General features: G+C 49.5%; 1 protein-coding gene across 6 annotated transcripts in view; it reads right to left on the bottom strand.

Annotated features, from left to right (window-relative positions):
* The window catches only part of TMEM266 (transmembrane protein 266), a 144,808-nt gene that overhangs the window by 50,136 nt on the left and 72,071 nt on the right, over nucleotides 1-22,601 (bottom strand). For 4 of the 6 annotated variants that reach the window (XM_032176073.2, XM_032176074.2, XM_058427299.1 and 1 more), the window contains 2 exons: nucleotides 20,573-20,706; nucleotides 16,957-17,145 (listed from right to left, as the gene is read on the bottom strand). In XM_032176073.2, the coding sequence (XP_032031964.1) occupies nucleotides 16,957-17,145; nucleotides 20,573-20,610 (227 nt within the window). In that variant the 5' untranslated portion in view covers nucleotides 20,611-20,706. The remainder of the gene's footprint in view (nucleotides 1-16,956; nucleotides 17,146-20,572; nucleotides 20,707-22,601) is intronic. The other 2 variants (XM_032176077.2, XM_032176078.2) reach the window with 2 other exon arrangements.

Raw genomic sequence — 22,601 nt, forward strand, 5'->3', positions numbered from 1 at the left:
AACATGGGGTTGCGAAGAGGGCTCTGCCCTGAGGCGCCCCCTTCTCGCGGAAGGAATAATGTGAATGCTTCAAGGAGACTTCTTCCTCACAGTCCATCCAGTGAAAGCCTGAAGGAGTCCCCCACCATTGGAAGGACAGACAAAGCTCACAGCTCTTCAAGAAACCTGGCAGGACACTGGGCTTATTCACATCATTCTGAATATTTTCTAACACCTCTGGGAATGATAGGCCCCCGTCCTCAACTCTGTGGGGAATGCAAAGACTGGTGTTCAGTCCCCAAACTCAGGGAGCTGCTCCCAGAAAGACAGGTAGGAGGACATCAACAGGCAAATGAGGAAGAGGAAGAGGCCCTTTTGGATGGGGATGGGGGTGGTCGATGTGAACCCCACATGGTCCAAGAGTATGGGGCAAGAGATGAGGAAATCAGCCAGGTCAAAAGAGAGGGTTTTTCATTAAGGGACAAGCAGAAAACAGGAGGGGAACAGTCTGTGGGGGCCAGATGGTGAAGGCCATCGATGAACAGCCTCATCGCCCACTCCAGTGGATTTCGAAGTCCATTGCAGAACCACATCCTTCTGCTTTCACGCCGGCACACAGGGGCCAATCCCCAAGCAAGCGGCTACAGAGGAAACCCCAGACTGAAACTGGGAGGAGCTCGGGAGGGTTGCCAGATCAAGCGCAGGATGTCCAGTTACATCCCAACTTCACATAAACAATGAGCAATTTTCTAGTATACCCTAAACATTGCATACAATAGACTCATACTAAAAAATGATCTGTTGCTTATCTGAAATCCAAATTTTACTGGGAATCCTGTATTCTTATTTGCTAAAGCTGGCAGCCCTAAACTCAAAAGCCAAGGGGTCCAGAGGGGGCCTGGTGAGGGCAGCTGTGATTTGATCAGAGAATGCATGGGAACCCTGGGATGCAGGCAGAAAGCCAGGATGAGCTGGGGAAAAGCGCATGGGAAGGCCATCTGTCCCGAAGCGGCAAGAGGGAGGGACCTGGCCAGGGAAGCCAGGTGCTCAGATGACAGCTTTGGCCCTGCTGGGCTGGAGGCTCCCAGAAGCCTAAAGCTGCTGCCCGCAGCAGTGCCAGCGGCACGGCGCTTCCATCCGTTAACGAGCCTTTGCATTTTAAGATATCTTTGGCTATCATCACTTGGCCACCCTCCTCACCTCCTGATTCTTCCTTCTGGCCTCACCTACTCTGCCTGCTTCTTTTCCCACGATGTGACATTCCTGCCTCCCCTTCCGCCAGCCCCATTTTCATCCTTCACACCTCTCACCCCAAGTTCACACCCAGCCTCCAGCTGCCTCAGCGCCCCCGGAGGCCGGTTCCCCTCCTGCCCTCTGCCTGCTCACTCCTACCCCACGGCTCTAGCACAGTCTTTTCTAGGGCCCAAGGACACCCGGCTCCAATTCCACATTCTCCCCAATGCCCATTCCCGTGTCTTTGGCCCCTAAAACTGATGGCATGTCATTGTCATTTGAAATCTGAGCCAAGCACCTTCAGGTGGTTATGAATAAAAAGGGCAGCTGCCAGGGCCATCTGCCTGGGCTGGCCAGCAGGAAGCCTCGTCTTCACGTGCCACAGAAGGTGCCGGGCATTTGTTCACCTTTGTGCCTTGGACATCCCTAAGACACTGCTCCTTCTACCCCAGAGGAGGGTCCCAAAGGGAGTAGGGAATGAAACAAAGCACTGTAGGCAGGAGCACTAGTTCCATATATTCAGTTCCCTGTCAACAGGAGACTCAGATCTTGACCTGCCTCCAAGGGAGGAAAAGCCAATTTATATTGCTGTTTAAAATGTCATTTTTTCTTTCTTTTGTTAGAGAAACTTACTAACCATATCAGGTGGTTTGGAAGCTGCAGGAGGTGGGCGTCTGGAGTTACCTGTGGTCTGAAGTCAGCCCATAGTTGGCCTGGCCCTGACACCAGATCACACTCCTCAGCCTCAGGGAAGAGCCAGGTAGAGAACCGGGCAGATGGCAGGATTCGAACGCCAGGCAGGGGATGACGGCCTTGAAGTCAAATGAACGCCGCCCCCACCATGAGCTAAGGTAGGCAGTGTGATCAAGAGAGGTGAAAATCCCTGCTCTTGGGCAGGTTACACTCTAGTGGGAGAGAGGGTCAGGCAATCAATACAACAGGTTGTGGTGTGCTACAAGGCGATGGGTACTATAAGGAAGACACACAGAGCTGGTGGAGGGATTAGGTTGGGTAAAGGATGAGTTGACATTTTAAATATGGTGGTCAGAGCAGGCCTCAGTGAGAAAGCAACGTGAGAAAGCTGATGGGGGTGAGGGGAGAGTGATCCAGGCATGGTTGAAATGTACACTAAATAGGGACTGTTTCTGGTAAAATTCTATTCAGCCCCGAAGTACCTCCAGCATGAGAAACACCAGGGTGATGAAAGCCAGGAGCTGGGCTGGGAGGAGGATAGGGCGTCCCCCTTCAGCAGTGGGTACAGCTCACCACCCACCACCATCTAGAGCAGATGCTGCTGGTGGAGCCACAGCCCTTGGCACAGCCAACACACAGCACCCAAGAACCCCCAGGCAGCTGCACAATCGCGCCTGTGCCACGCTGCTTTGGGCCTGTCCTTTTATTCTCGTGCCAGCTCCGTTGTCCCCTGCCTACACTCTGCCCTCAGTGACCCACCCCTCCACCGTGCCAGTCTGGGAGTGAGTTCGTGCAGGCCTCCTTGTTGGGGGTGCCACTTGCATCTTGCTCTGTGCACCCCCTCCTCTTGGTGACCCCAGGGCAAGGCACATGGGGGTGACTCGATGGAAGTGGAAGGACAGAAGACCACCATCAAGGAAACGATGGTATCCAGGGGATACAGTGACTGGTGAGGCCTGGCTGCCTTGAAGCAGGGAGGCAGGGAGCCAGGGAGCCAGGGAGCCATGGAGACTGGGGGTGGGATCTGCCTCCAGGTCAGTGGATCTCAACCCAAGCTGCACACTAGAGCACCCAAGAGAGCTCTTAAGAACTCCAATGCCCAGGCTGCACACCAGACCTCCTGAACCACAACCTCCGTGGGAGGACCCAGGCCTCCTCAGGTGACTCCAGTGTGCAGTCAAGGTGGATGGAAAACCGCTGTTCCAGGTCCTCGATACTCAGTGGAATCTACACAGCAGCAGCATCAGCATCACCTGGCGCTTGTTAGGAATGTGGCATCTCAGCCCTTCCCCGTGCTCGCTGAATTTGAGTCTGCAATTCAATGAGATCCCAGGTGCTTTGGGTGAGAACAAATGATTCTGGCGGCCTACTAAGAGGTAACAGGTATCACAGAAGGTAAAGGGCATGGCAAAGGAGTTTGGGAGCAGGAGAGATGAGACAAAGAAGGCAAGCCAGGGTCAAGCAGCCCTGAGGCATCAAGGAAATGGTGCAGGCAGGCTGTGTGTGTGGGGTGGGGCAAGAGTGTTCAGGTGGGTTCTGGGCTCCTTTGTGAAGAGCAGAAACACAGGGCAGGGCTGCACTAGACTGCAAGACCACAGACCCCAGGGCTCCAGAACAGGGCCCTGGAGGGTGGGTGGGGGGCTGGGAGGCTGGGCTGAAGCCGCAGGCTCTTGGTTGACCAGTGTTTGAAAATCCCAAGCTGCTAATAAAATTTCATCTGAAATTCAGATGACTCGGACATACCTAGAAGACTGTGTTGTAGCAGCGAAATAGAATGTGACCAATTTCAAAAGATTCCTGAGTGGTTCAGTAATGACTCAAGGGGCTTAGTGGGCCAAAGGGGAAATCAGCGTTGACTGTTTAATGAGAGAAGGTGCTTTCCTTCTGTCTTCTGCATCGGCCCATCAAGGCCCCAGGGCTGGTTCTCAGGGTGGTGTTATCCCCAGAATTGCCATGAGAGGGCAGGCGTTTCCCAATTTCCTGTTTTGGTGCTGCTGTAGGGAGGGTACAGCTCCAGGGGCCCAGCTTGGGCTGCCAGAGTCTGCAAATACCAACAAGCAGATGGCATGTCCTGGCAGGTGGGCGAGTATTCCACCGTAAGGTAGTTACCCTTGAGGCCTCAGAGAAATCCTGGGGTGGGAGGGGAGGCTGAGTACCTTCACTGCTTCTGCTTCATAGTCTAAGGTGTTTGCATAAAAATTTCAAAGAATAAATTCTAGAATATGAAAACGAACTGACAAACTTCCGGCGGAGGCTTTATATGTGATAAAGCCACAGGGGTGACCTGGAAGGAGCTGGCTCAAGTCACTGCTCCGTCAGGCAGCATTCCCAAGCCTGGCATTGAAACAGCCCCAATCTGGAAGGGGAAGTAGAGCCGTGTGGCACTAGGATGGGGAGGGCTGCGCTTGCTTCTGTGGGGCCTGGCCTCTCCCACCCCGCAATCCACTATGCAATTGGTCTGCAGTGGCTGCCAGGCTGGCTGTGGCTGGGAGGACGCGTGGTAGCGGAGGGGGGAATGACTGCACTGTCTCCTGAGGTGCAAGCTGGGGAGTGGCTAGAGCAGGGGGACCGTGGAGACCCTCAAGGTGTCCTAAAAGGGGCTCACAGGCAGTGGAGAGTCACGGCATCAACCCATCTCCCTGAAGGTAGCCAAACTACCTAACCCTGTCGGCCCTACTTTGAGATTTTCATCCTTCAAGTTCTCAAGGAAGAAGCTGAGGGAGGTGATCAAAATGAGACTGGAAGCTGCCTGGGGCCCTGGGCTTCCCCAGCTGCTGTCACTCTGCCTTCAGGAAGGCACGGCTAGACCAAGGGCTCAGAAGCTTTCTGGACTGGAGAGCTCTCCAGCAGTGGATAGAAGCTATGCCCCTACACCCCCAAAATGCACAAAACTACAGCACTGTGCATAAAATTCCAGGGAGTGCATGGACTCCTTGAATCTCATTGATGGATCATCTAACGATACCCAGGCTCCAGGTTAAAGCCCCAGGATTGGGTGATTTGAGGCCCCACCTAGCTCCACTCGTGCCAGTTCTATGATGCTGAACACCTGTGTCCTGGGTGTCACAGCTGACTTTGCCAATGGTTTTGATGGTCAGCAAAACTCCTGGGTCCCACTTTACTATATTTATTCCCGATGATTAAAATACTGGAGAAAGCCATGAGGCTGACTGAAATGTAACTTGTGTCATTGACATGGACTTTAGTTTTATTGATTAAACAAACACTTAAGATACATATTGTGCACCAGGAGCTGTTGTGAGCACTTTACAAATGTTAACTCGTCTAGTTGCTTTAAAAGGCAAGTCCTTTTTTCTCTGTTGTCACGGAGGGGAAAGCCAGACTTTTCCATCTGTTTGGCTGTTGCTGGCAACTACTGTCTCCAAATCACAGTCGCACCATTGACTGAACTGAGTGCAATCGTTGAGCCTTAGTTTCCTGATCCCTGAAATGGAGATATCTGCTTTGACAGGTTGTTGTGAAATTTAAAAATATTAAAAATAACATATGTCAAGCCCATAACACAGTGTTTATCATATGTTCAATGGTGATGATTTAGATACACAGTCATTAGAAGGGGGATAAATAAACTCAACACAGTAAGTTTCAACATTCATTCCATTCCAGGCATGGTTCTCATATGCCCACCAAATGCCAGGCACTGTATTGGGTACTGGGCCCAGGAGGGTGGTCAGAGCCTTCATCCTCACGGAGCCTACAGCATTATACATGAACTCTGATGATCCAATGTGTTCCTAGTTCTAGACCACTCAAAAGGCAAAACAAATAAGGGGAGGAAAAAGGCAGGAAAGAAATGGGCTCACTGTGTATGATGTACCTAAAGAGACGCATAATCTCAACCTGTGAGAACCATCAACCCCAATGCCTACATGGACACCCTTTTACAAAACATCTGAAATTGTTAGTGGGGCTTCTTTCTCACCCAGGGAGAACCAGAACCACAGGAAAAACACTGTTACGCTTCCCCTTTGTTCCCTGTACCCAATTCCAGGGCGCAAGCCACAGCAGCACACAGACTCCGAGATGCAGGCTCATAAACACACACCACGAAACCAGAACTCTCAGGGTGGAGGTGAGAGGTGACTCTCCCAGCGCTCTGGGATAACTAAATAAATTGAAGTTTCCATACCGGCAGCTTCAGTTCCTCAATCAGAGCTAAAGATTAGCCCTGCTGCCTTGCGGGGAGAGAGGGAGGAGGGTTGTGTGCAGCTGGGGTCACCAAAGTCTGACATTTGCTTGTCCCAGAATCTCAGATTTCTTGCATCCTCAGAAATGTCAACGCTGGGAAACAGTACGGTGTGGTGGCAAGAGCTCAGGGTAGGGGGTGAGGGGGTGGGGGAAACTGCCATACACTTGGCAACCCCCACCCAGGGCACAGTGGCCAACACACACCATGGATTGGCTGTCCCTTCTTGGGGGAACCAAGGACACTGACCACACATCTCAGAAGCGCTGCCATGTAGGTGGGCTGTGCTCAGGAGCCACTTGTCAAGTCCTTGGCAAGGGGTTCAAGGTTGACTTCGGGGTGGGAATGAGGTGCTGTTGGATGAAGTGCCTCTAAGGTCCCCGCCACCCTGAAGTCCTCAATTCTGGAAACTGGCCCCAAGTCTGAGAATCTCCTTGTGCTCTGCTTGGAGGACAGGGCTGGCCTGGAGGCGGTCAGCTTCCTACCGAGTGAGAACGAGGGAACAAATCGGCACCCCACCCACCAGCTCTCTCCAGGTTTGCTGTGGTTTGGCAAATCCTGGGTCAGCCATGATCTCCCTCCTTCTATTTGGCCAAAGTCAATATTCAGGTGCTTCTGCAGATGACTGGGGACTCCCATTCCATCCCAGCACCATAAATTCACCTAACTTTCCTTGCCGGACGTGGCCACGCATTTAAATCTTCCTCCCGTCTCTCCAGGAAACGTCCCAGACACACCCCCGACCCAGGTGGTCAGAGGCACTCCGCCGCCATCTAGCGGTCACCCGCCGCTGTACACCCTGCGCCTTGAGAGCAGGTGGGGACTGACGGATATTTTGCTGAGAAATAACACATCTGTGAATGTATTGCCTTTTTTCCTTTTTTTTCTTTTTATACAGGGTCTCACTCTGTTGCCCAGGCTGGAGTGCATTGGTGCGATCCTGAGTAGCTGGGACTACTGGAGCGCACCACCACGCCTAGCTAATTTTAAAATTTTTGTAGAGAGGGGTTCTCACACTCCAGGCTAGTCTCCAACTCCTGGCCTCAAGTGATCCTCCTCGGCCTCCCAGAGTGTTGGGATTACAGGCGTGAGCCACGGCAACCGGACTTAATTGATTTCTTAAGGAAGCTTCTCTGGGGTTCCTGGACTACAGGAAAGGCAGCTAACCAGTGCTCATCAGGAAAAATGTTTTCGTCTAAATTAAACTTTTATTCCGTTCTTGGGGCATCGAGAATTCTCCTGGAAACCGGAGCCTACTAAAAACATCACATCAAGGGAGTGAGGGGTCACGGTGTCAGTCTGGGGTCCAGGGACAGCTGACTTGCTAGAGAAAGGGGTGGTGGTTTATTATAGACAAATCTCACCGGCATCAAGAAAGTGGATTACTGAAGCTCCTTTCTTTTCCTCCCTGAGAAAAAAAGGATGCAAAGCCGTCCTAAATCATGTGATGCGGAATTTCCAGACTCTGCAGTTGCATGGCCATAGCGGGGATCAATCTGCCTCATAACCCTGAACCCCAAAAGGCTTTTCCTTCCTCTACCAGGATGTTAAAACCTAAGTGAAGTTGGCATGTTCTGAGGCAAATCTGATTTCCTTCTTCTAGGGTGACTTTGTGGAGAAGGCATGGAATTAGCAGGGATGCTCAGAGGTGAGCCAGCCAACAACCACAGCAGTAACTTCTGAGGCATAAGAAGCCTGGGGCCTCCCTTGCAGCTCCTCCTCAACTCCACAGAGATCTAGGGACCAGCTCCCAACTCCCTCCAAACACTCCAAACCGAACTGGGCTTCCCCTTCTCTTCTAATCCTTATTTGCATGCAGCCCCACCCATGCACTCACTGATTCGTTCATTCAAGTCATTCCTTGATCAGTCAACACCCCTGTTCCAGGCTCAAGTGATCTGATCCCTGCCGTGAGGAAGCTCCTGGCCCAGTACCGGAGACAGACTTGTAAAGAGAGGAGCAGAGCTCATTGTCACTGGGTGTGGTGATGGAAGTAGGCAAGGTGCTATGCATACACTGAGCTGAGGACCTAGCCTGGTGGGGTTGGAGGACAGAAGACTTTCTGGAGGCTGTGGCCCTCAAGCCAGACAGTACAGGAAGAGAGAAGGGTATTTTGGGCTATGGCTTAGTAGGTCCCTACCCCTCCCTTCTCTTTGTCCCCAGTCTTTGCTCACTGGCATATCTAAAATTATTTCAGTCCTTATTTAGAGATGTTTGCTATATTAGGTCTGTCTTATTTTTCTAACCTGACATCTCAAAAAATATCCCTGTGCCCCCATTATGTTTTTTTCCTCTGAGTGTAAAGTTCTGGCAGAAATGTGCTGTTCGCATCATCTCTAAGTAATAACATCCATTTATGTCTGCCCAAGACCCAAACTTCCTCCAAGCTTAGGAGTTCAGCCCCGACCTCTCAGGCTGGGCCTTTTAGAATCCTAAGATATAAATAACTGTCTTACTAAACACTGAATATCTTTCATTTCTTACTTTATTTTTATTTTTGACAAAGTCTATCCCACTTCCTCACCCATGACCATCTTTGCACCCTCTTTTCACTAAAAAGATGGGGAGCATCTTTATCTCTATGTGAGCACAGAGTGTCATTTATAAAGTGGGGATGATGACCCCCGCCTTGCACCACCATCTCTCCTACAGGGCTGTGGGCCTCTCTAGGGTGGAGACTCTGGTCTCTGTGAATTTTCTCTTTTGTTGCCTGCGGTCTCACCCAGACCCTGAAAACTAACCAGACCTTCAATGTACTATACTTGGTTAAGAGAAAACAGAACTTCCATTCTGCACCATGATTCTTGCAAACTCAATGTCACTCTTCCAAAGATAGATGATTAGGGCTCACTGACAGCCTCACTGAGAGCCTCACTTTTCTGTACTTCACTTTTCCACCACTGAGTCGGATGACATCTGATAAGAACATCACAGAATGAGAACAAGGAATCAGGGGCTCCGGTTATGTGCAAACACAAAGCCCCAGCACTGTCCACCAGGACAATGGACACTGGTCCAACTGCACTGGAATGAAAGCATCGACTGACCAAGTCATTGAAGAAACAGCCTAAGAAGGCAGAGCTTTCCCAAACCAAACAATGTCTAGTGACGCTGGATGAAATTAAGAGCTAATTTGAGACTGAAGGCTATGAAAGGAGAACTGGCTTCCTTAAAAGCTGTGGATGATTCTCTCTCTAATGTTCACACTACCCCATCCCACTGGAGTAACAGTAATGTACTCTGGGAAATGATACAGTTCAAGGGGTAGGCCTGATTGGGGATTTTCCTCCGTGCCTTCCCATGCGACCCAATTCTAGCCAAACATACATGTAGGAGAGAGCTGCTGGAGGCTTCTGGGAAAGCTCTTTGTTGTTCTTAGAAGAGAGTGATGGGCAGCCACTCTCACTTGCCAGACACGAACGAGGAAGGACGTGGCCTGATGACCACAGGCAGCCCTCTCGGAAGGAACCAGTGGGAATCACCATTTCCAGTGGAAATCGCTGGTTCCTGTCGCAGCAGGAAGGAGGCCTGGGGTGCCTGTAAATGAGCCGAAGCACACATGTGGCTCATGTTGGTAGTAATGGGTTGGTGAGGTCCAGGTTCCACACGTTAGGGGTCACATGGCTTTCAGAAGCCATGGGATGAAATTTACAGCATCAGGATGAAGCCGACACTGTGGCCAGCAGAGTGCAGAGATGAAAGGAATCTGGTTCTTGTTGGCACTGGTGAGTCTCTGGACCAACCTCAAAGCCGCCCTTGCCCTGGACCCCATGGTACCTGGATCAGTGAGTGTGAGACGGGTTTTCTGTTACATGCAGTCCAAAGCAACTGGCTGATGGAATTACCAATCCTTCATGAGAATGGTGTAGAGAAGAGATATTAAGGCAGTAGAGATTGACAAGACTTGGAGATGATGGAGTAAGAGGCATGAAGGAGAAGATATTGAGCTGGCCCCTGAGGTTATCCATGCAACAGGGCATTGTGGGCAGCTCAGCTGGGGTGCAGATACCTCCCCTGTTCCCCTTCTCCCCTTCTCCTGAGTGTCTATTCACCCCTGTGGACACACATGAAGGTTTTTGTGTGATCACTATTGAGGGAGGGAGGCACCTGGTTGGGGGTGGGGGTAGAGGCAGGGAAGGAGAGGCAGGGAAGGAGAGGCAGGGAGGGAGAGGCAGATGATGCAGCAGGCATGATGTGCCAGCCCAGCTTCTTGGGTTGAACTGGTGACCTGGGTGTAGGGTGGTGAAGGCTAGAAGCACATAGGACTGGAGCTGGGGCCATAAGCCGCGCATTGACGGCATGGTACAGGCTTGGCATGGGGGTAGCTTTCCTTCCTCACTCTGCATGGAGCCCACACTGCATGGGCTTTGGGTTTCTGAAGCCCCTCAACTTCGTACTGGCACTCCCAGAAGGGACACCATTGGCAGCAATAGCTTCATGGGCACTGGACATGGTCAGGAGGGAGCCAGAGCAAGGGAGGAGGAACACAGACTCCAGGGTGACTATGGCTGACTATAGGTGACTAGAGGTGACCACAGCAGGCTTCATGTAGCTTTGGGGCATCTTGGAACCCACTGGTACCTGTTGCAGCAGGAAAGAGACGTAGGTGCTTGTTAATGAGCCGAAATGCACATGGCTCATTTTGATAGTAATGGGTGGGTGAGGTCTAGGTTCTACTGGTTAGGGGTCATAGAAATACATATTGAGAAAAGATAGTTCAATCTAGGGCTTGCTGGGTTTGAGATGGCCAGGACAGGCAGGCCATGGTTCCTCAGGCTGAATGCTGTCACTGCAAAGGCAGTTTTTAGCAACGACCCAGGTGAGACAAAAACATTTCTCCTCTCAAGTATGCAGCCAACTCAGAGGCAGAAGAATAGATCATTCCACAGACACTCATTAGGATTCTGAGATACGTTTGGGATCCCTGTGAATAAGTCCAGGAAAGTAGCTGGATGTAAGTCGGGAGTTTGAGAGACAGAGAGAGAGAGAGAGAGAGATTTAGGCTAGAGACACGACTTTGAATGTTACCAGTTGAAGGAGATTAATTAATAGGAATGGATGAAATTACCCAGTGTGTAAAATTAGTAGAGTGAAAATGGCCAAAGGCAGAAAACAAAGAACCCAACATTTAAAGAACAAGCAGAGGAACCTCAAACAATTTTTAAAAGGCCTGGAAGGAGCAGCCAGAGGAGGAGGAGGAAAATCAGGACAAGAGCTGGGCACGGTGGCTCATGCCTATAACCCCAGCACTCCAGGAGGCCGAGGCGGGAGAATCGCTTGAGCCCAAGAGTTCAAGACCAGCTTGGGTAACATGGCGAGACCCTGTCTCTATTTAAAAAATTCAATAAGAAAGAAAATCAGGAGGTCATGGTTATAACAGCAGACACAAGGAGGCTGGAGAGGGAGGGAGTAGCTGAAAGTTTCAAATGCTGGACAGAGGACAATAAGGATCATAGCAACAAGGAAGTGGCCGATGCCCTTGAGAACAGTTTCCATGGTGTAGACAAGGCCGAAGCTGGACTGCAGCAGATTGAGACATGAATGGGAGGGCCAAAGGGGAGGCGGCAAGTGTCGCGAGGCTTTCAAGAAGTTTGACTTGAAAGAAAAAGAGAGGTAATGGTAGCTAGCAGGGACATGGAGTGTGATGACATGGGGTGAGGAGGTAACTGATGGAGCAGGTGCCTGAGAAGGCGGGAGGGGAAGGCAATCAGAGCTCAAGGAATGGGGCAGGTCCTAAAAGGGAGGAAAGAAGAGAACGGGGTGCCGTGCAGCCCATCCACGACTGTGCCTATTTTCTGAGGGTACTGGGAGAGGAGGTCATCTGCTGAGGGCAAGAAACAGGGGACTTGAAGCAGACACAAGCGATCAGAACTGGCCACCTTGGGACTAACCAGGACCGCAGAGGAGGACTGCCAGGCAAAACTGAGAATCAAGTTGAGGCTGGAGACCTTGAGTCTGGGGAGGCAGCCAGTCTGCACAGTCATATGATTTTCCTCCCTGAGCCATCGGCAGCCTGAGTGCAGAGGTGAAGACAGGAGCAGCAGACAGCTCTGCCGTTTGGGCTCTGCTAAGCAGCTATCTGGAGGACAAAGGGCTTCTAGGCAAGTCAAGGAGCTTGGCCAAGATGGGGCTCTGACTTCACATCAAGGTGACTGCTCCTTCTTCCTCACCCCGTAGGACTTTCATGGACTGAAAGCATATCAAACCACCTCACACCCATTAGGAAGGCTGCTGTCAACAAAATGGAAAATAGCCAGTGTTGGTGAAGACAAGGAGAAATCAGAGCCCTCGTGCACTGTTGGGTGGAATGTAAAACAGTGCAGCAGCCACTGGAGAAAGCAGTATGGTAGTTCCTCAAAAAGTCAAAAATAGAATTACCCTGTGAGCCAGCAATTCCCGCTTTTGGATGTATACCCAAAAGCATTGAAAGCAGGGCATTATTATTACTAATTATTATTATTATTTTGAGACAGAGTCTCGCTCTGTCACCCAGGCTGGAGTACAGTGGCAGCGTGATCTCAACTCACTGCAACCTCCACCTCCCAGGTTCAAGTGATTCTCCTGCCTCAGCCTCCCAAGTAGCGGGGATTACAGGTGCACGCCACCACACCCGGCTAATTTTTGTATTTTTAGTAGAGACGGGGTTTTGCCATATTGGCCAGGCTGCTCTCGAACTGCTGACCTCAGGTGATCCGCCCACCTCAGCCTCCAAAGTGCTGGGATTACAGGCGTGAGCCACTGCACCAGGCCTGAAAGCAGGGTTTTGAAGAGATATTTGTACAGGCATGTTCATAGCAGTATTATTCACAGTAGCTAAAATATGGACGCATTTGAGAAAAAACAGTCCAGTGTGGGGTGTGTCCACTGACAGATGAATGGATAAGCAAAGTGTGGTATAGTCACACAGTGGACGATTATTCAGTTTTAAAAAGGAAAGAAATTCTGACACATGCTGCAACATGGATGAACCTTGTGGACATTATACTAAGCAAAATAAGCCAGTTATAAAAGGACAAATAGTGCATGATTTCACTTATAGGAGGCACTTAGAGTAGTCGAATTCAAAGGGACAGAAAATCAAATAGTGGTTTCCAGTGGCTGGAGGAGTTGGGGAACAGGAAGCTACTGTTTACTGGGTATAGAGTTTCTAGTTTACAAGAAGAAGAGTTCTGGAGATGCATGCTGGTTATAGTTACCCAACAATGTGTATGTCCTTAATGCCACTGAAGCCTACCCTTAGGAATGATTAAGATGGTACATTTTGTTACATGTATTTTACCACATTTAAAAAAAAAAAAAAGTGAGCCCGAGGCTAGGCACTGTGGCTCACACCTGTAATCCCAGCTACTTGGGAGGCTGAAGTGGGAGGATTGCTTAAACCCGGGAGACGGAGGTTGCAGTGAGCCAAGATCGTGCCACTACACTTCAGCCTGGGCGACAAAGCAAGACTTTGTCTCAAAAAAAAAAAAAAAAAAAAAAGTATACTGAGAAGTTAAAGGCAGGATAGCTAGAAGTAGAATCACATGGGCAATGCATGTTACCCACAGTCACAGCCATGATATTGGAAAGGGACAGCTGAGAAGTGGAAGCCCAGTGCTGCTAGCCAGGATCAAGGGATCAGGATCACAGAGATGGGGCTCTATTCCCGTCTCTGTCATTTTTTGTTGTTGTTGAGACGGGGTCTCACTCTGTTGCCCAGGCTAGAGTGCAATGGAGCAATCATAGTTCACTAAAGCCTCGACCTCCCGGGCTCAAGTGATCCTCCCACTTCAGCCTCTGAAGCAGCGAGGATGACAGGTGCGTGCCACCATGCCCGGCTAATTTTTTTTTTTGTAGTGATGGGATTTTGCCATGTTGCACAGGCTGGTCTTGAACTCCTGGGCTCAAGTGATCCTCTCACATTAGCCTCCCAAAGTGCCGGGATTACAGGCATAAACGAGCACGCCCCGCCCCTGTCTCTGTCATTGTGTGACCTTCGGCAAGTTCCTTGTACTCCCTGGGCCCTGCTGTCTTTGAGAATGTTTAGAATGGATGCGTTTAGGCCTCTTCCAGCTCTAACAGTCTCAGGTTCAGGGAAATTGAAAAGCCCTGAAATATAACGGAGCTCAAGAGCCCTGGGAGGCGGGCAGCGGGGCCGCGGAGCACTTTCTTGCCAGGCTCCCTGAGGTCTCTTCATTCTCTACAGAAAAGTTCATTCCTATACATAACCCTGGCCTTTGTAGGAAGAGGCATCTTGGACAAGACTGAAGCCAAGCTCAGAGCTGTAAATGAGGACTCTTCCTTTTGTTTTCCATTGCCCCAGAAAGGGCCGGGTTGGACATTTTGGGAAAACCCCAGGAAATGCAGCAAGAGCCAAGAAGCCTCGCGGAGAGAGGCCGTTCCTCCCTCGCAGTGTGTTTTTCTTCGCTTCAGTTTCCCCTGGCTTCGGTCCTGTGCCTGCGCTTCCTTCCTCCAGGAAGCCCTCTGGCTGCCAATCGGGGCCCCCAGCTGAGAGCTCCAGCAGCGAGGCAGATCCCTTCCCCGGGATGCTTCCTATTTACCCAACGGGAACAGCTTTCCTGGGCACACCTGGAGATTCAAATCAAATCAAAGGCCTCTCTGCCTTGCAGGCGTTTCATTTGGATTCGTTTGTTTGGGAAGAAACCTTGCAAAGGCCCAATTTAGAGGCAAATTGAATGATAAGGCAAAGCCTCTGCCAGCCTTGGGGTTCAAGCTAGGGAGTGATACACAGGGGATACCTGGAAAGGGGTACACCACAGCACAGGACCCCTGAAAGGGGTACATCACAGGGTGGTACACCTGGTGGGGGAACACCCATAGCAAGGTCCACCCGCGGTGCCGTAACACGCACAGGGGGCATATGTGGACACTGCTTTGCTCCGAAGCAGAATCCCTGAAGGTTTCCCCACTTTTCTCCATACCATCCTACCCTCCACGTGAAAAGGGCCTAACACAGGCTCAGGCCGGGGGCAGGAAATGAATTCTCCGAAATAGCTACGGCATGTTAGAAGGCTGCACTACTGCTTTTGACCACCAGAGAGCAGTGACGCAGTGACTTGCTGGGTGCTCAGAGAAGGACCCACCAGCTACATCATTTGCAGAGCCCAGTGAAAATGTGGGGCTCCTTAAGAATTTCAAGACGGCAGTGGCAGAGCATTTAGCCAAGTGTTGGGGCCCTTCTAAGCACGGGGCTCTGCGCTACTGCACAGGTCACATGTGCACGAAGCTGGCCCTGGCCCAGGGGCCTCAGGTTTTAGCCCGGCCTTCAAGATGGTAAGGACCTGACAGAGCTCAGGACAGCGCTGCCACTGCAGGTGTTCCTTAGCTGCCTCCGACCTGCTTGCCTATCCTTTTTTGTCCAGTGTCCTGATGACAATATGCATAATACTTGGAAAAATTATATTTTCAGAGAAAGCCACTGGGGTGTAGTTTCTGCAAAAAAAAAAGGTGTGTGGTTTCACCATTGTTAGGCGGTTTATCTCAGGAAGTGGGGAAGCTCCTTCCAGAAACAAGCCCAAGGAATCCAAGCTCTGCCAATTTAGCTTTAGCTAAGGCTTCTCATTTGCTTCTAAAATACCTGACAACCCTTCATTTTTATATTCAAAGCAGCCAGCATGTTCCGAAGTGTTTACCGGCACCCAGGAAAGAAAAGTCCAGAACTGGCTCCTAAGGTCCTGCCAGTATTTACAATTCTGTGTCTAAGAGCCACAGGGTGAGGCTAGGGAAAGCCCTTGTTGGAGTCGGAAGTCTGATCTGCTGTGTGACCCTAGGACCTGTTCCTACCCCTCTTTGGCCTTTAGCTATACCACCAAGCCCCATGAAAACGAGGACATCGAACAGGTGTGTCTCCCCTGCCCCATCCAGCTCTTGCCCTCTACCACTCACCTTCAGGAAGTATGTCTGTAAGACAGACCACGCTAATGAGAAGTGAATTGGGAAACGAAGGCATCCAAGCTGATTGACAAGCTAAGTAGGAGGAGGTAAGGACCACCTTTTTGAATTGCGGACCCACATATTCCGCATGCCTTCCCTGGAAAGGGAGTGCCCTAATGTCTGCAGAGCTCCTAGCTGAATTCTCTAGATTCCTTTACATCCTAAGCATGTTCCTACATTTAGGGTGCATTCTTCCTGGTCGCTTCCTAGTGAGAGTCTGCTTCATAAAGGGAAAGTGCAGCTCAAGTCCATCCCTTATGGGCTCTGGGACCTTGGGCAAGTCCCTAATCACTGTGGGTCTGCTTCTTTGCTAGTGTACATAAAGGGGATTGGATGGGTCATTAAGGAGTGCCTCGGTCCTAAAATAAATTTTATGATTCTCCTAAGAGGTCACCTAAGAGGTTGTCTGGCAGGTATTTTCTACGTCCAGTGCCTTTTTCTGAGCAAGTAACGTGTGAATAGGAAAAGGGCCTGAGTGGTCTGCTGTGAACCTCTGCTGTCTCACTAGTTAGCATCTCTCACCTTGGCTGCTGCTTCTTGGAAGATATCCATAGAAACCCAGGGACTTTTTTTTTTTTTTTTTTGAGACAGAGTTTTACTCTTGTCACCCAGGCTGGAGTGCAATGGTGTAATCTCAGCTCACTGCAATCTCCGCCTCTCGGGTTCAAGCAATTCTCCTGCCTCAGCCTCCTGAGTAGCTGAGATTACAGGGCTGCGCCACCACACTCGGCTAATTTTTGTATTTTTAGTAGAGACGGGGTTTTACCATGTTGGCCAGGCTGGTCTCGAACTCCCAACTTCAGGTGATCTGCCCACCTCTGCCTCCCAAAGTGCGGGGATTACAGGCGTGAGCCACCACGCCTAGCCTAACCCAGGGACTTCTTAGCTAGCTCAATGGTCCCAGCACCTACCCTTCTCTTTGGTAATCTTCGTCCAGATTTGACAGGAGCTGCGAGCCCGCCGTGGAGAGATCGACAGCAGCCAGGGGCAAGTCCCGATAGGCAAAGTTCACCAGCTGCACAGGAGCAATGCTCTTGGTTTCTTCGTCTACTTGTTGGGAGATGATCTCAACTTCGGAAATTCCTCCTTCTATGGCAGGCCTGGGTTGGAGAGGAGGAATAATGGGAAAGAGTTATCTTCAAGGGCCAAAAAATTCTTCCATTCCTCAAGGAAAGGAGGGAGAAGGCTGCTATGCCAGTGGAGGGCTGAGGAAGTTTAAGGTTGCCCCTCTTCCCTGCTGGCCACCCGAGGACTGGACTGAGGCCCTAACAGTCCCATCTCTTTCAATGGTTGGGGAAAAGTGGGAGAATGGGAAGAGGAAGTGCTCAGACCTGGAAATATGAGCTTCAGTGGGGCAGAGTCCTTCATGAAGGGGAGGTAAAGACGCAGATGGATAACTGCCAGCCCACAAAACTATGGCTTATACTTTCAGGACTCTGGATCACTGGACTCTATATGGGAGTAAGATATTCTTTTAAGTTGTCTCCTGAGTTTCTTTGTAAAGGTGTTTTGAAATGTTTCTATTCTGTACTCCATAATAGAGAAAACAGGTTTCTGTTCACAACTGGATGTACTGTGGTGATAGAGGAGCCTACATGGAGACTTGTAGAGACCTAGTGGGCCTTGGGGTGGTGAGGACAGGAGGCTCCAGCTGTCCCTGGTAGCCACTCCCTTCCTCTTTGAACTGGTCCTACCATATGTCTCTTCTTAAGGTTGGGAATAGGGGATGGGAGTCACTTGATCCAATGTCTTGAGGGGTTGTAGGTCTCTTCCTGTCTTACTGTCAGGCTCACCTTGGGCACTGCCAATAACTAACCACTCCAGTGGCATTCCCAGGCATCTCAGCCAGGGCAGTACCACCTCCCAATCTACCAGGGGATATCTGGCAATTTGTGGAGGCATTTTTGGTTGCCACCATGACCACGGGTGGTCGCTATTGACATTTAAGTAGGGCTGGGGACGCTACACATCCTGCAATGTGCCAACAACGACTAAAAACTGTCCTGCCCACACACCCACAGCAACCCTGTCCAGAGATGCTGGACTAGAAAACTTTCCCTTAGCTTCCTGGGGCACCATCTTTGGTCCGTCCATATGTCCTTGACCCTATCTCGTCCTGTAGAATCTGAGGGGCTCAGTCTTGTGCCTCTGTCCAAACAATGAGAGTTAGAAAGGAACAATAGTAAAATGGCAAGGAGTAAAATTTAAATATTGGCGGGAACATTGAGGGTCAGTGCCCAGGGTAATGAGGGCCCAGTTTTAATACTGAGATGGCAGTCCTGTCTGCTGTAAACTGCTCTTGGGCTCTGGTGGTGGCTTGAATGCCAACTTCTGCAGGGCTCCTCCTGAACCTCAGTTTCTCCAATCAGAACATGAGGAGGTAAAACAGAATACTCCTGAGGGCTGTTCCTTCTCACTCAATGATCTGACATAGATAACAGACATATGGAGAAGATTGGAGGAGCTCTAGAGTGACAACTCCCTATACTTGTGTGGGAGCTCTAAATTCTAAACTTTTCCAACAACCTTGAAATCTAACCAGTAATACACAGCTGCAGGCCGGCCGCGGTGGCTCACACCAGTAATCCCAAGACTTTGGGAGGCCAAGGCAGGTGCATCACCTGAGGTTAGGCGTTCAAGACCAGCCTGACCAGCACGGTGAAACCGTCTCTACTAAAAATACACAAAATTAGCTGGATGTGGTGGCGCATGCCTGTAATCCCAGCTACTTGGGAGGCTGAGGCAGGAGAATTGCTTGAACCTGGGAGGTGGAGGTTGCAGTGAGCTGAGATCAGGCCATTGCACTCCAGTCTGGGCAACAAGAGTGAAACTCTGTCTCAAAAGAAAAAAAAAAACAAAAAACCCACAGCTGCAGTTATCCTGGAAGTTCAGAGATTAATCTACCTACTTCTCTTTTGCTTGGATTATCTGCTAACTAAGGAGAAAGTGGGATTTTTATTTGAATGCCACAGACTGGCTGCCTAGACCACCTGAATTCACCAAGTAATTTCTAATGTCCAATTCTCATTTGTAGGCCTTATTTAAACCTTTGCTTTTTGCTATCTGTCAAGCACAGATAATAGTACTCATCATTGCTTGACATTTACAAAATGACTCAAGATCTTTAAACGAAACAGAATATGAGGTTTCAATGTTTCTCAACAATTGATATAAAAGTGTGGGTGTTTATGGGGGGAATCCCAGCTCCCCCAGATGTTTCCCAAAAAGCAGATGCTCGGTTGAATGTATTCTCTTTTCTTCTGGACTACTCAAGGAAACTATGGATCACTGAACTAAACAAAGAGAACTTTCTGATCAATAAGGTGTTCATGGAGGGAAATTAACAGGATATGGCTCTGAGAAGTGCGAACAAACTATTTCTGGCTTTCCAACGTTTCTGCCTCACGTTCCCCTTCCGTCAGTAGTCACAGTGGCCCGGCACCATCTCTGGCCATGTAGTGGTCATCTCAGCAGAGAGACAAGGCCTCCTCTGGTGAAGTGAAGGTCCCACAGTGTATAGGCTATATTTAGCCTACACCCTTTCCTTAGATACAAAGAATGGTATGGTAGACAAAATGTATTAATGGTTCTATTCTTTACCTCTCCTTGAGCCCGTGCCCTTTGGCATATAACTTCACAGCTCCTTCCATCAAAAGGAAGAGTGTATCTTCCTAACCCTTGATTCAGCATTCAGCCACGTGACTCGTTTTTGCCAACGAGATGTTAGATGGTAGAAGAGCCAGGTTAGACACCAGCAGAGGCATGAAAAGGCTCTGTGAATTTCTGCCTGTGCTCTTGTACCTCCAACATCACCCATGAGAGGGTGAGCAGCCTAGCCTACTGCAGGATGAGAGACGTGGAGCAGAGTCCAGCCTCCTCTAAATCAGCTGACAGCCAGCTATGACCCACATTTAAAAGTCATCCCAGCCAAGATCAGAGGAGCTGTCTAGCTGAGTAGCCCAGACATGTGAGCAATAAACATTTTTTGTTGTATCCTACTAAGCTTCTATGGTTGGTTGTTACACAGCATTACTGTATCAACAGATAACAGATTCATACTCCAGATGACAGAGCAGTCAGGCCCATATCTAGATAGGCCAGGACAGTGTGGTGTAATAGAATGAGTGCTGTTTTCATCTTAGTATTCATACCAACCAGTTGCAAAACACAAAATAAGTGACCACCTTGCAGGTGCTTGGTAAGATTAAGTGATTGGTTCATATGGCATCTCAGGTTTTGGGAACTGAAAGCAATTCTCCCTTAAGAATTCTGCCCCAGGTTTCATAAAGCCTGGTTTTAGAAACCCTCTCAGATTTCTAAATTTCCTTGCAATTCCCATTTTGTTAATTCACCTTCAGCGCTTCCTAATCTTGTCTTGAGTCTTGCTTTTGAAAGGTTTCTCCATTTTCTGTGGCCTCCTGCTAAAGGAAATGTACATAGTGGTTGCCTAAATTAGAAGATCTTCATCTTCTGGGAGATTTATAGCCACAGTTCTGGATCCAGAGAGCAGATCCCAGCATTACTTACTGTGGATTGGTCATGTTGAAAGATGCAGCCAGAGCCATGGGTTTTCTTGGTGTTTAGTGGGGCTCAGCTGTCCTGAAGCCTGCTGTCAGCATTTCCAAGCGTGGGTTCTACAAGACACATACAAATATAGTGCCCTGAAAACAAAAATAGGAACTTATTACCTTCAGATGCCAAACCAAAGTCCTCCTAAGCTCATCTAAAAATGGGAGTCCTTAGAACTTTCTTCCATCTAGCACTTTTCTTCAAAGTAATGTTGAATAGATTCTTACAATTACCCTATGGAAGGGTAATAATAGCATAATTTCTCTTTTCTAGATGAGGAAACAGGGCCAGAGTGACAAAATGACTTTTTTGTGTCACAGAGATGGTAGAAGAGCCAGGTTAGTGCCCAGGTTCTCTGACTTCTCATCCACAGTTCTTCCCACTAAACTGCTGTGCCCCCCAAAACAGCATCCCTTTATACTGCAGCTTTGAGAGGCTTCAAAATAAGGTTTGTCTAAAAAATCTCAAATGTTTTCCAAGTATTTTTTCTCCCACTTCCCTTTCCCTTCCAGTAGTTCCGTCTTTTCGTGCGGGCTTTTCTCTTCTTCTCCTCTCAGCTCTTTCCGAGAGCGGAGAGAAAGAATAGACCCTGGAGCTGGGCTGCCACAGTCAGAGCCTCACTCCCACTTACTAGCTCTGTGACCTGGAGTGAGCTACTTACACGCCCATCCTCAGTTTCCCCACTTGAAAAATGGGGATAATAACAGAACCAACTACATGAGGTCATGCCTGTAAGACACTAGCATAGTGCCTGACACTTAGTAAGTACTATGTAAGTGTTGGAGTTCATTATTATTATTTATTTTATTTATTTATTTATTTTAGATGGAGTTTCACTCTTGTTACCCAGGCTGCAGTGCAATGGCATGATATCAGCTCACCGCAACCTCGCCTCCTGGGTTAAAGCGATTCTCCTGCCTCAGCCTCCTGAAGTAGCTGGGGTTACAAGGATGCACCACCACGTCCAGCTAATGTTTTTGTATTTTTAGTAGAGACGGGGTTTCTCCATGTTGGTCAGGCTGGTCTCAAATTACTGACCTCAGGTGATCCGCCCACCTCAGCCTCCCAAAGTGCTGGGATTACAGGCATGAGCCACCACGCCTGGCCTGATTTATTTATTTATTTATATTTAGACAAGGTCTCACTCCGTCACCCAGGCTGGAGCACAGTGGTGCGATCTTGGCTCACTGCAGCCCTGACCTCCTGGGCTCAAGTGACCCTCCACCTCAGCCTCAGCTGGGACTACAGGCACGTATTACCACACTCAGCTAATTTTCTGGACTTTTGGTAAAGTTGGGGTTTTGCTATGTTGCCCAGGCTGGTCTCAAACTTCTGAGTTCAAGGGATCAACCTACCTCAGCCTCCCAAAGTGCTGGCATTACAGGTGTGAGCCACTGTGCCTGGCCAGTAATAATAATAATAATAATAATTATTATTATTATTATTTGAGAGACAGAGTCTCACTCTATCTCCCAGGCTTGAGTGCAGTGGAGCAATTTTGGCTCACTGCAACCTCCACCTCCTGGGTAAAGTGATTGTCGTGCCTCAGCCTCCTGAGTAGCTGGGACTACAGGCATGCGCCACCACACCCAGCTATTTTTGTATTTTTCACAGAGACAGAGTTTTCCCATGTTGGCCAGGCTGGTCTCAAACTCCTGACCTCAAGTGATCCGCCCGCCTTGGCCTCCCAAAGTGCTGGGATTACAGACATGAGCCACTGTGCCCCGCCCATAATAATTATTTTTTTATAAATTAAAAGGGCATAGTCTGTTGAACCTGAGTATATTCCAACACATTTAGATGGCTGAATATAGTATTTCCTCTTAAAAACTGGATTGGTAGGCCAGGCGCGGTGGCTCACGCCTGTAATCCCAGCACTTTGGGAGGCTGAGGTGGGCAGATCATGAGGTCAGGAGATCGAGACCATCCTGGCTAACACGGTGAAACCCTGTCTCTACTAAAAATACAAAAAAATTAGCCAAGCGTG

The sequence above is a fragment of the Hylobates moloch genome, unplaced genomic scaffold (genome assembly GCF_009828535.3).
Source record: "Hylobates moloch isolate HMO894 unplaced genomic scaffold, HMol_V3 SCAFFOLD_14, whole genome shotgun sequence".
Classification (NCBI taxonomy): Eukaryota; Metazoa; Chordata; class Mammalia; order Primates; family Hylobatidae; genus Hylobates; species Hylobates moloch.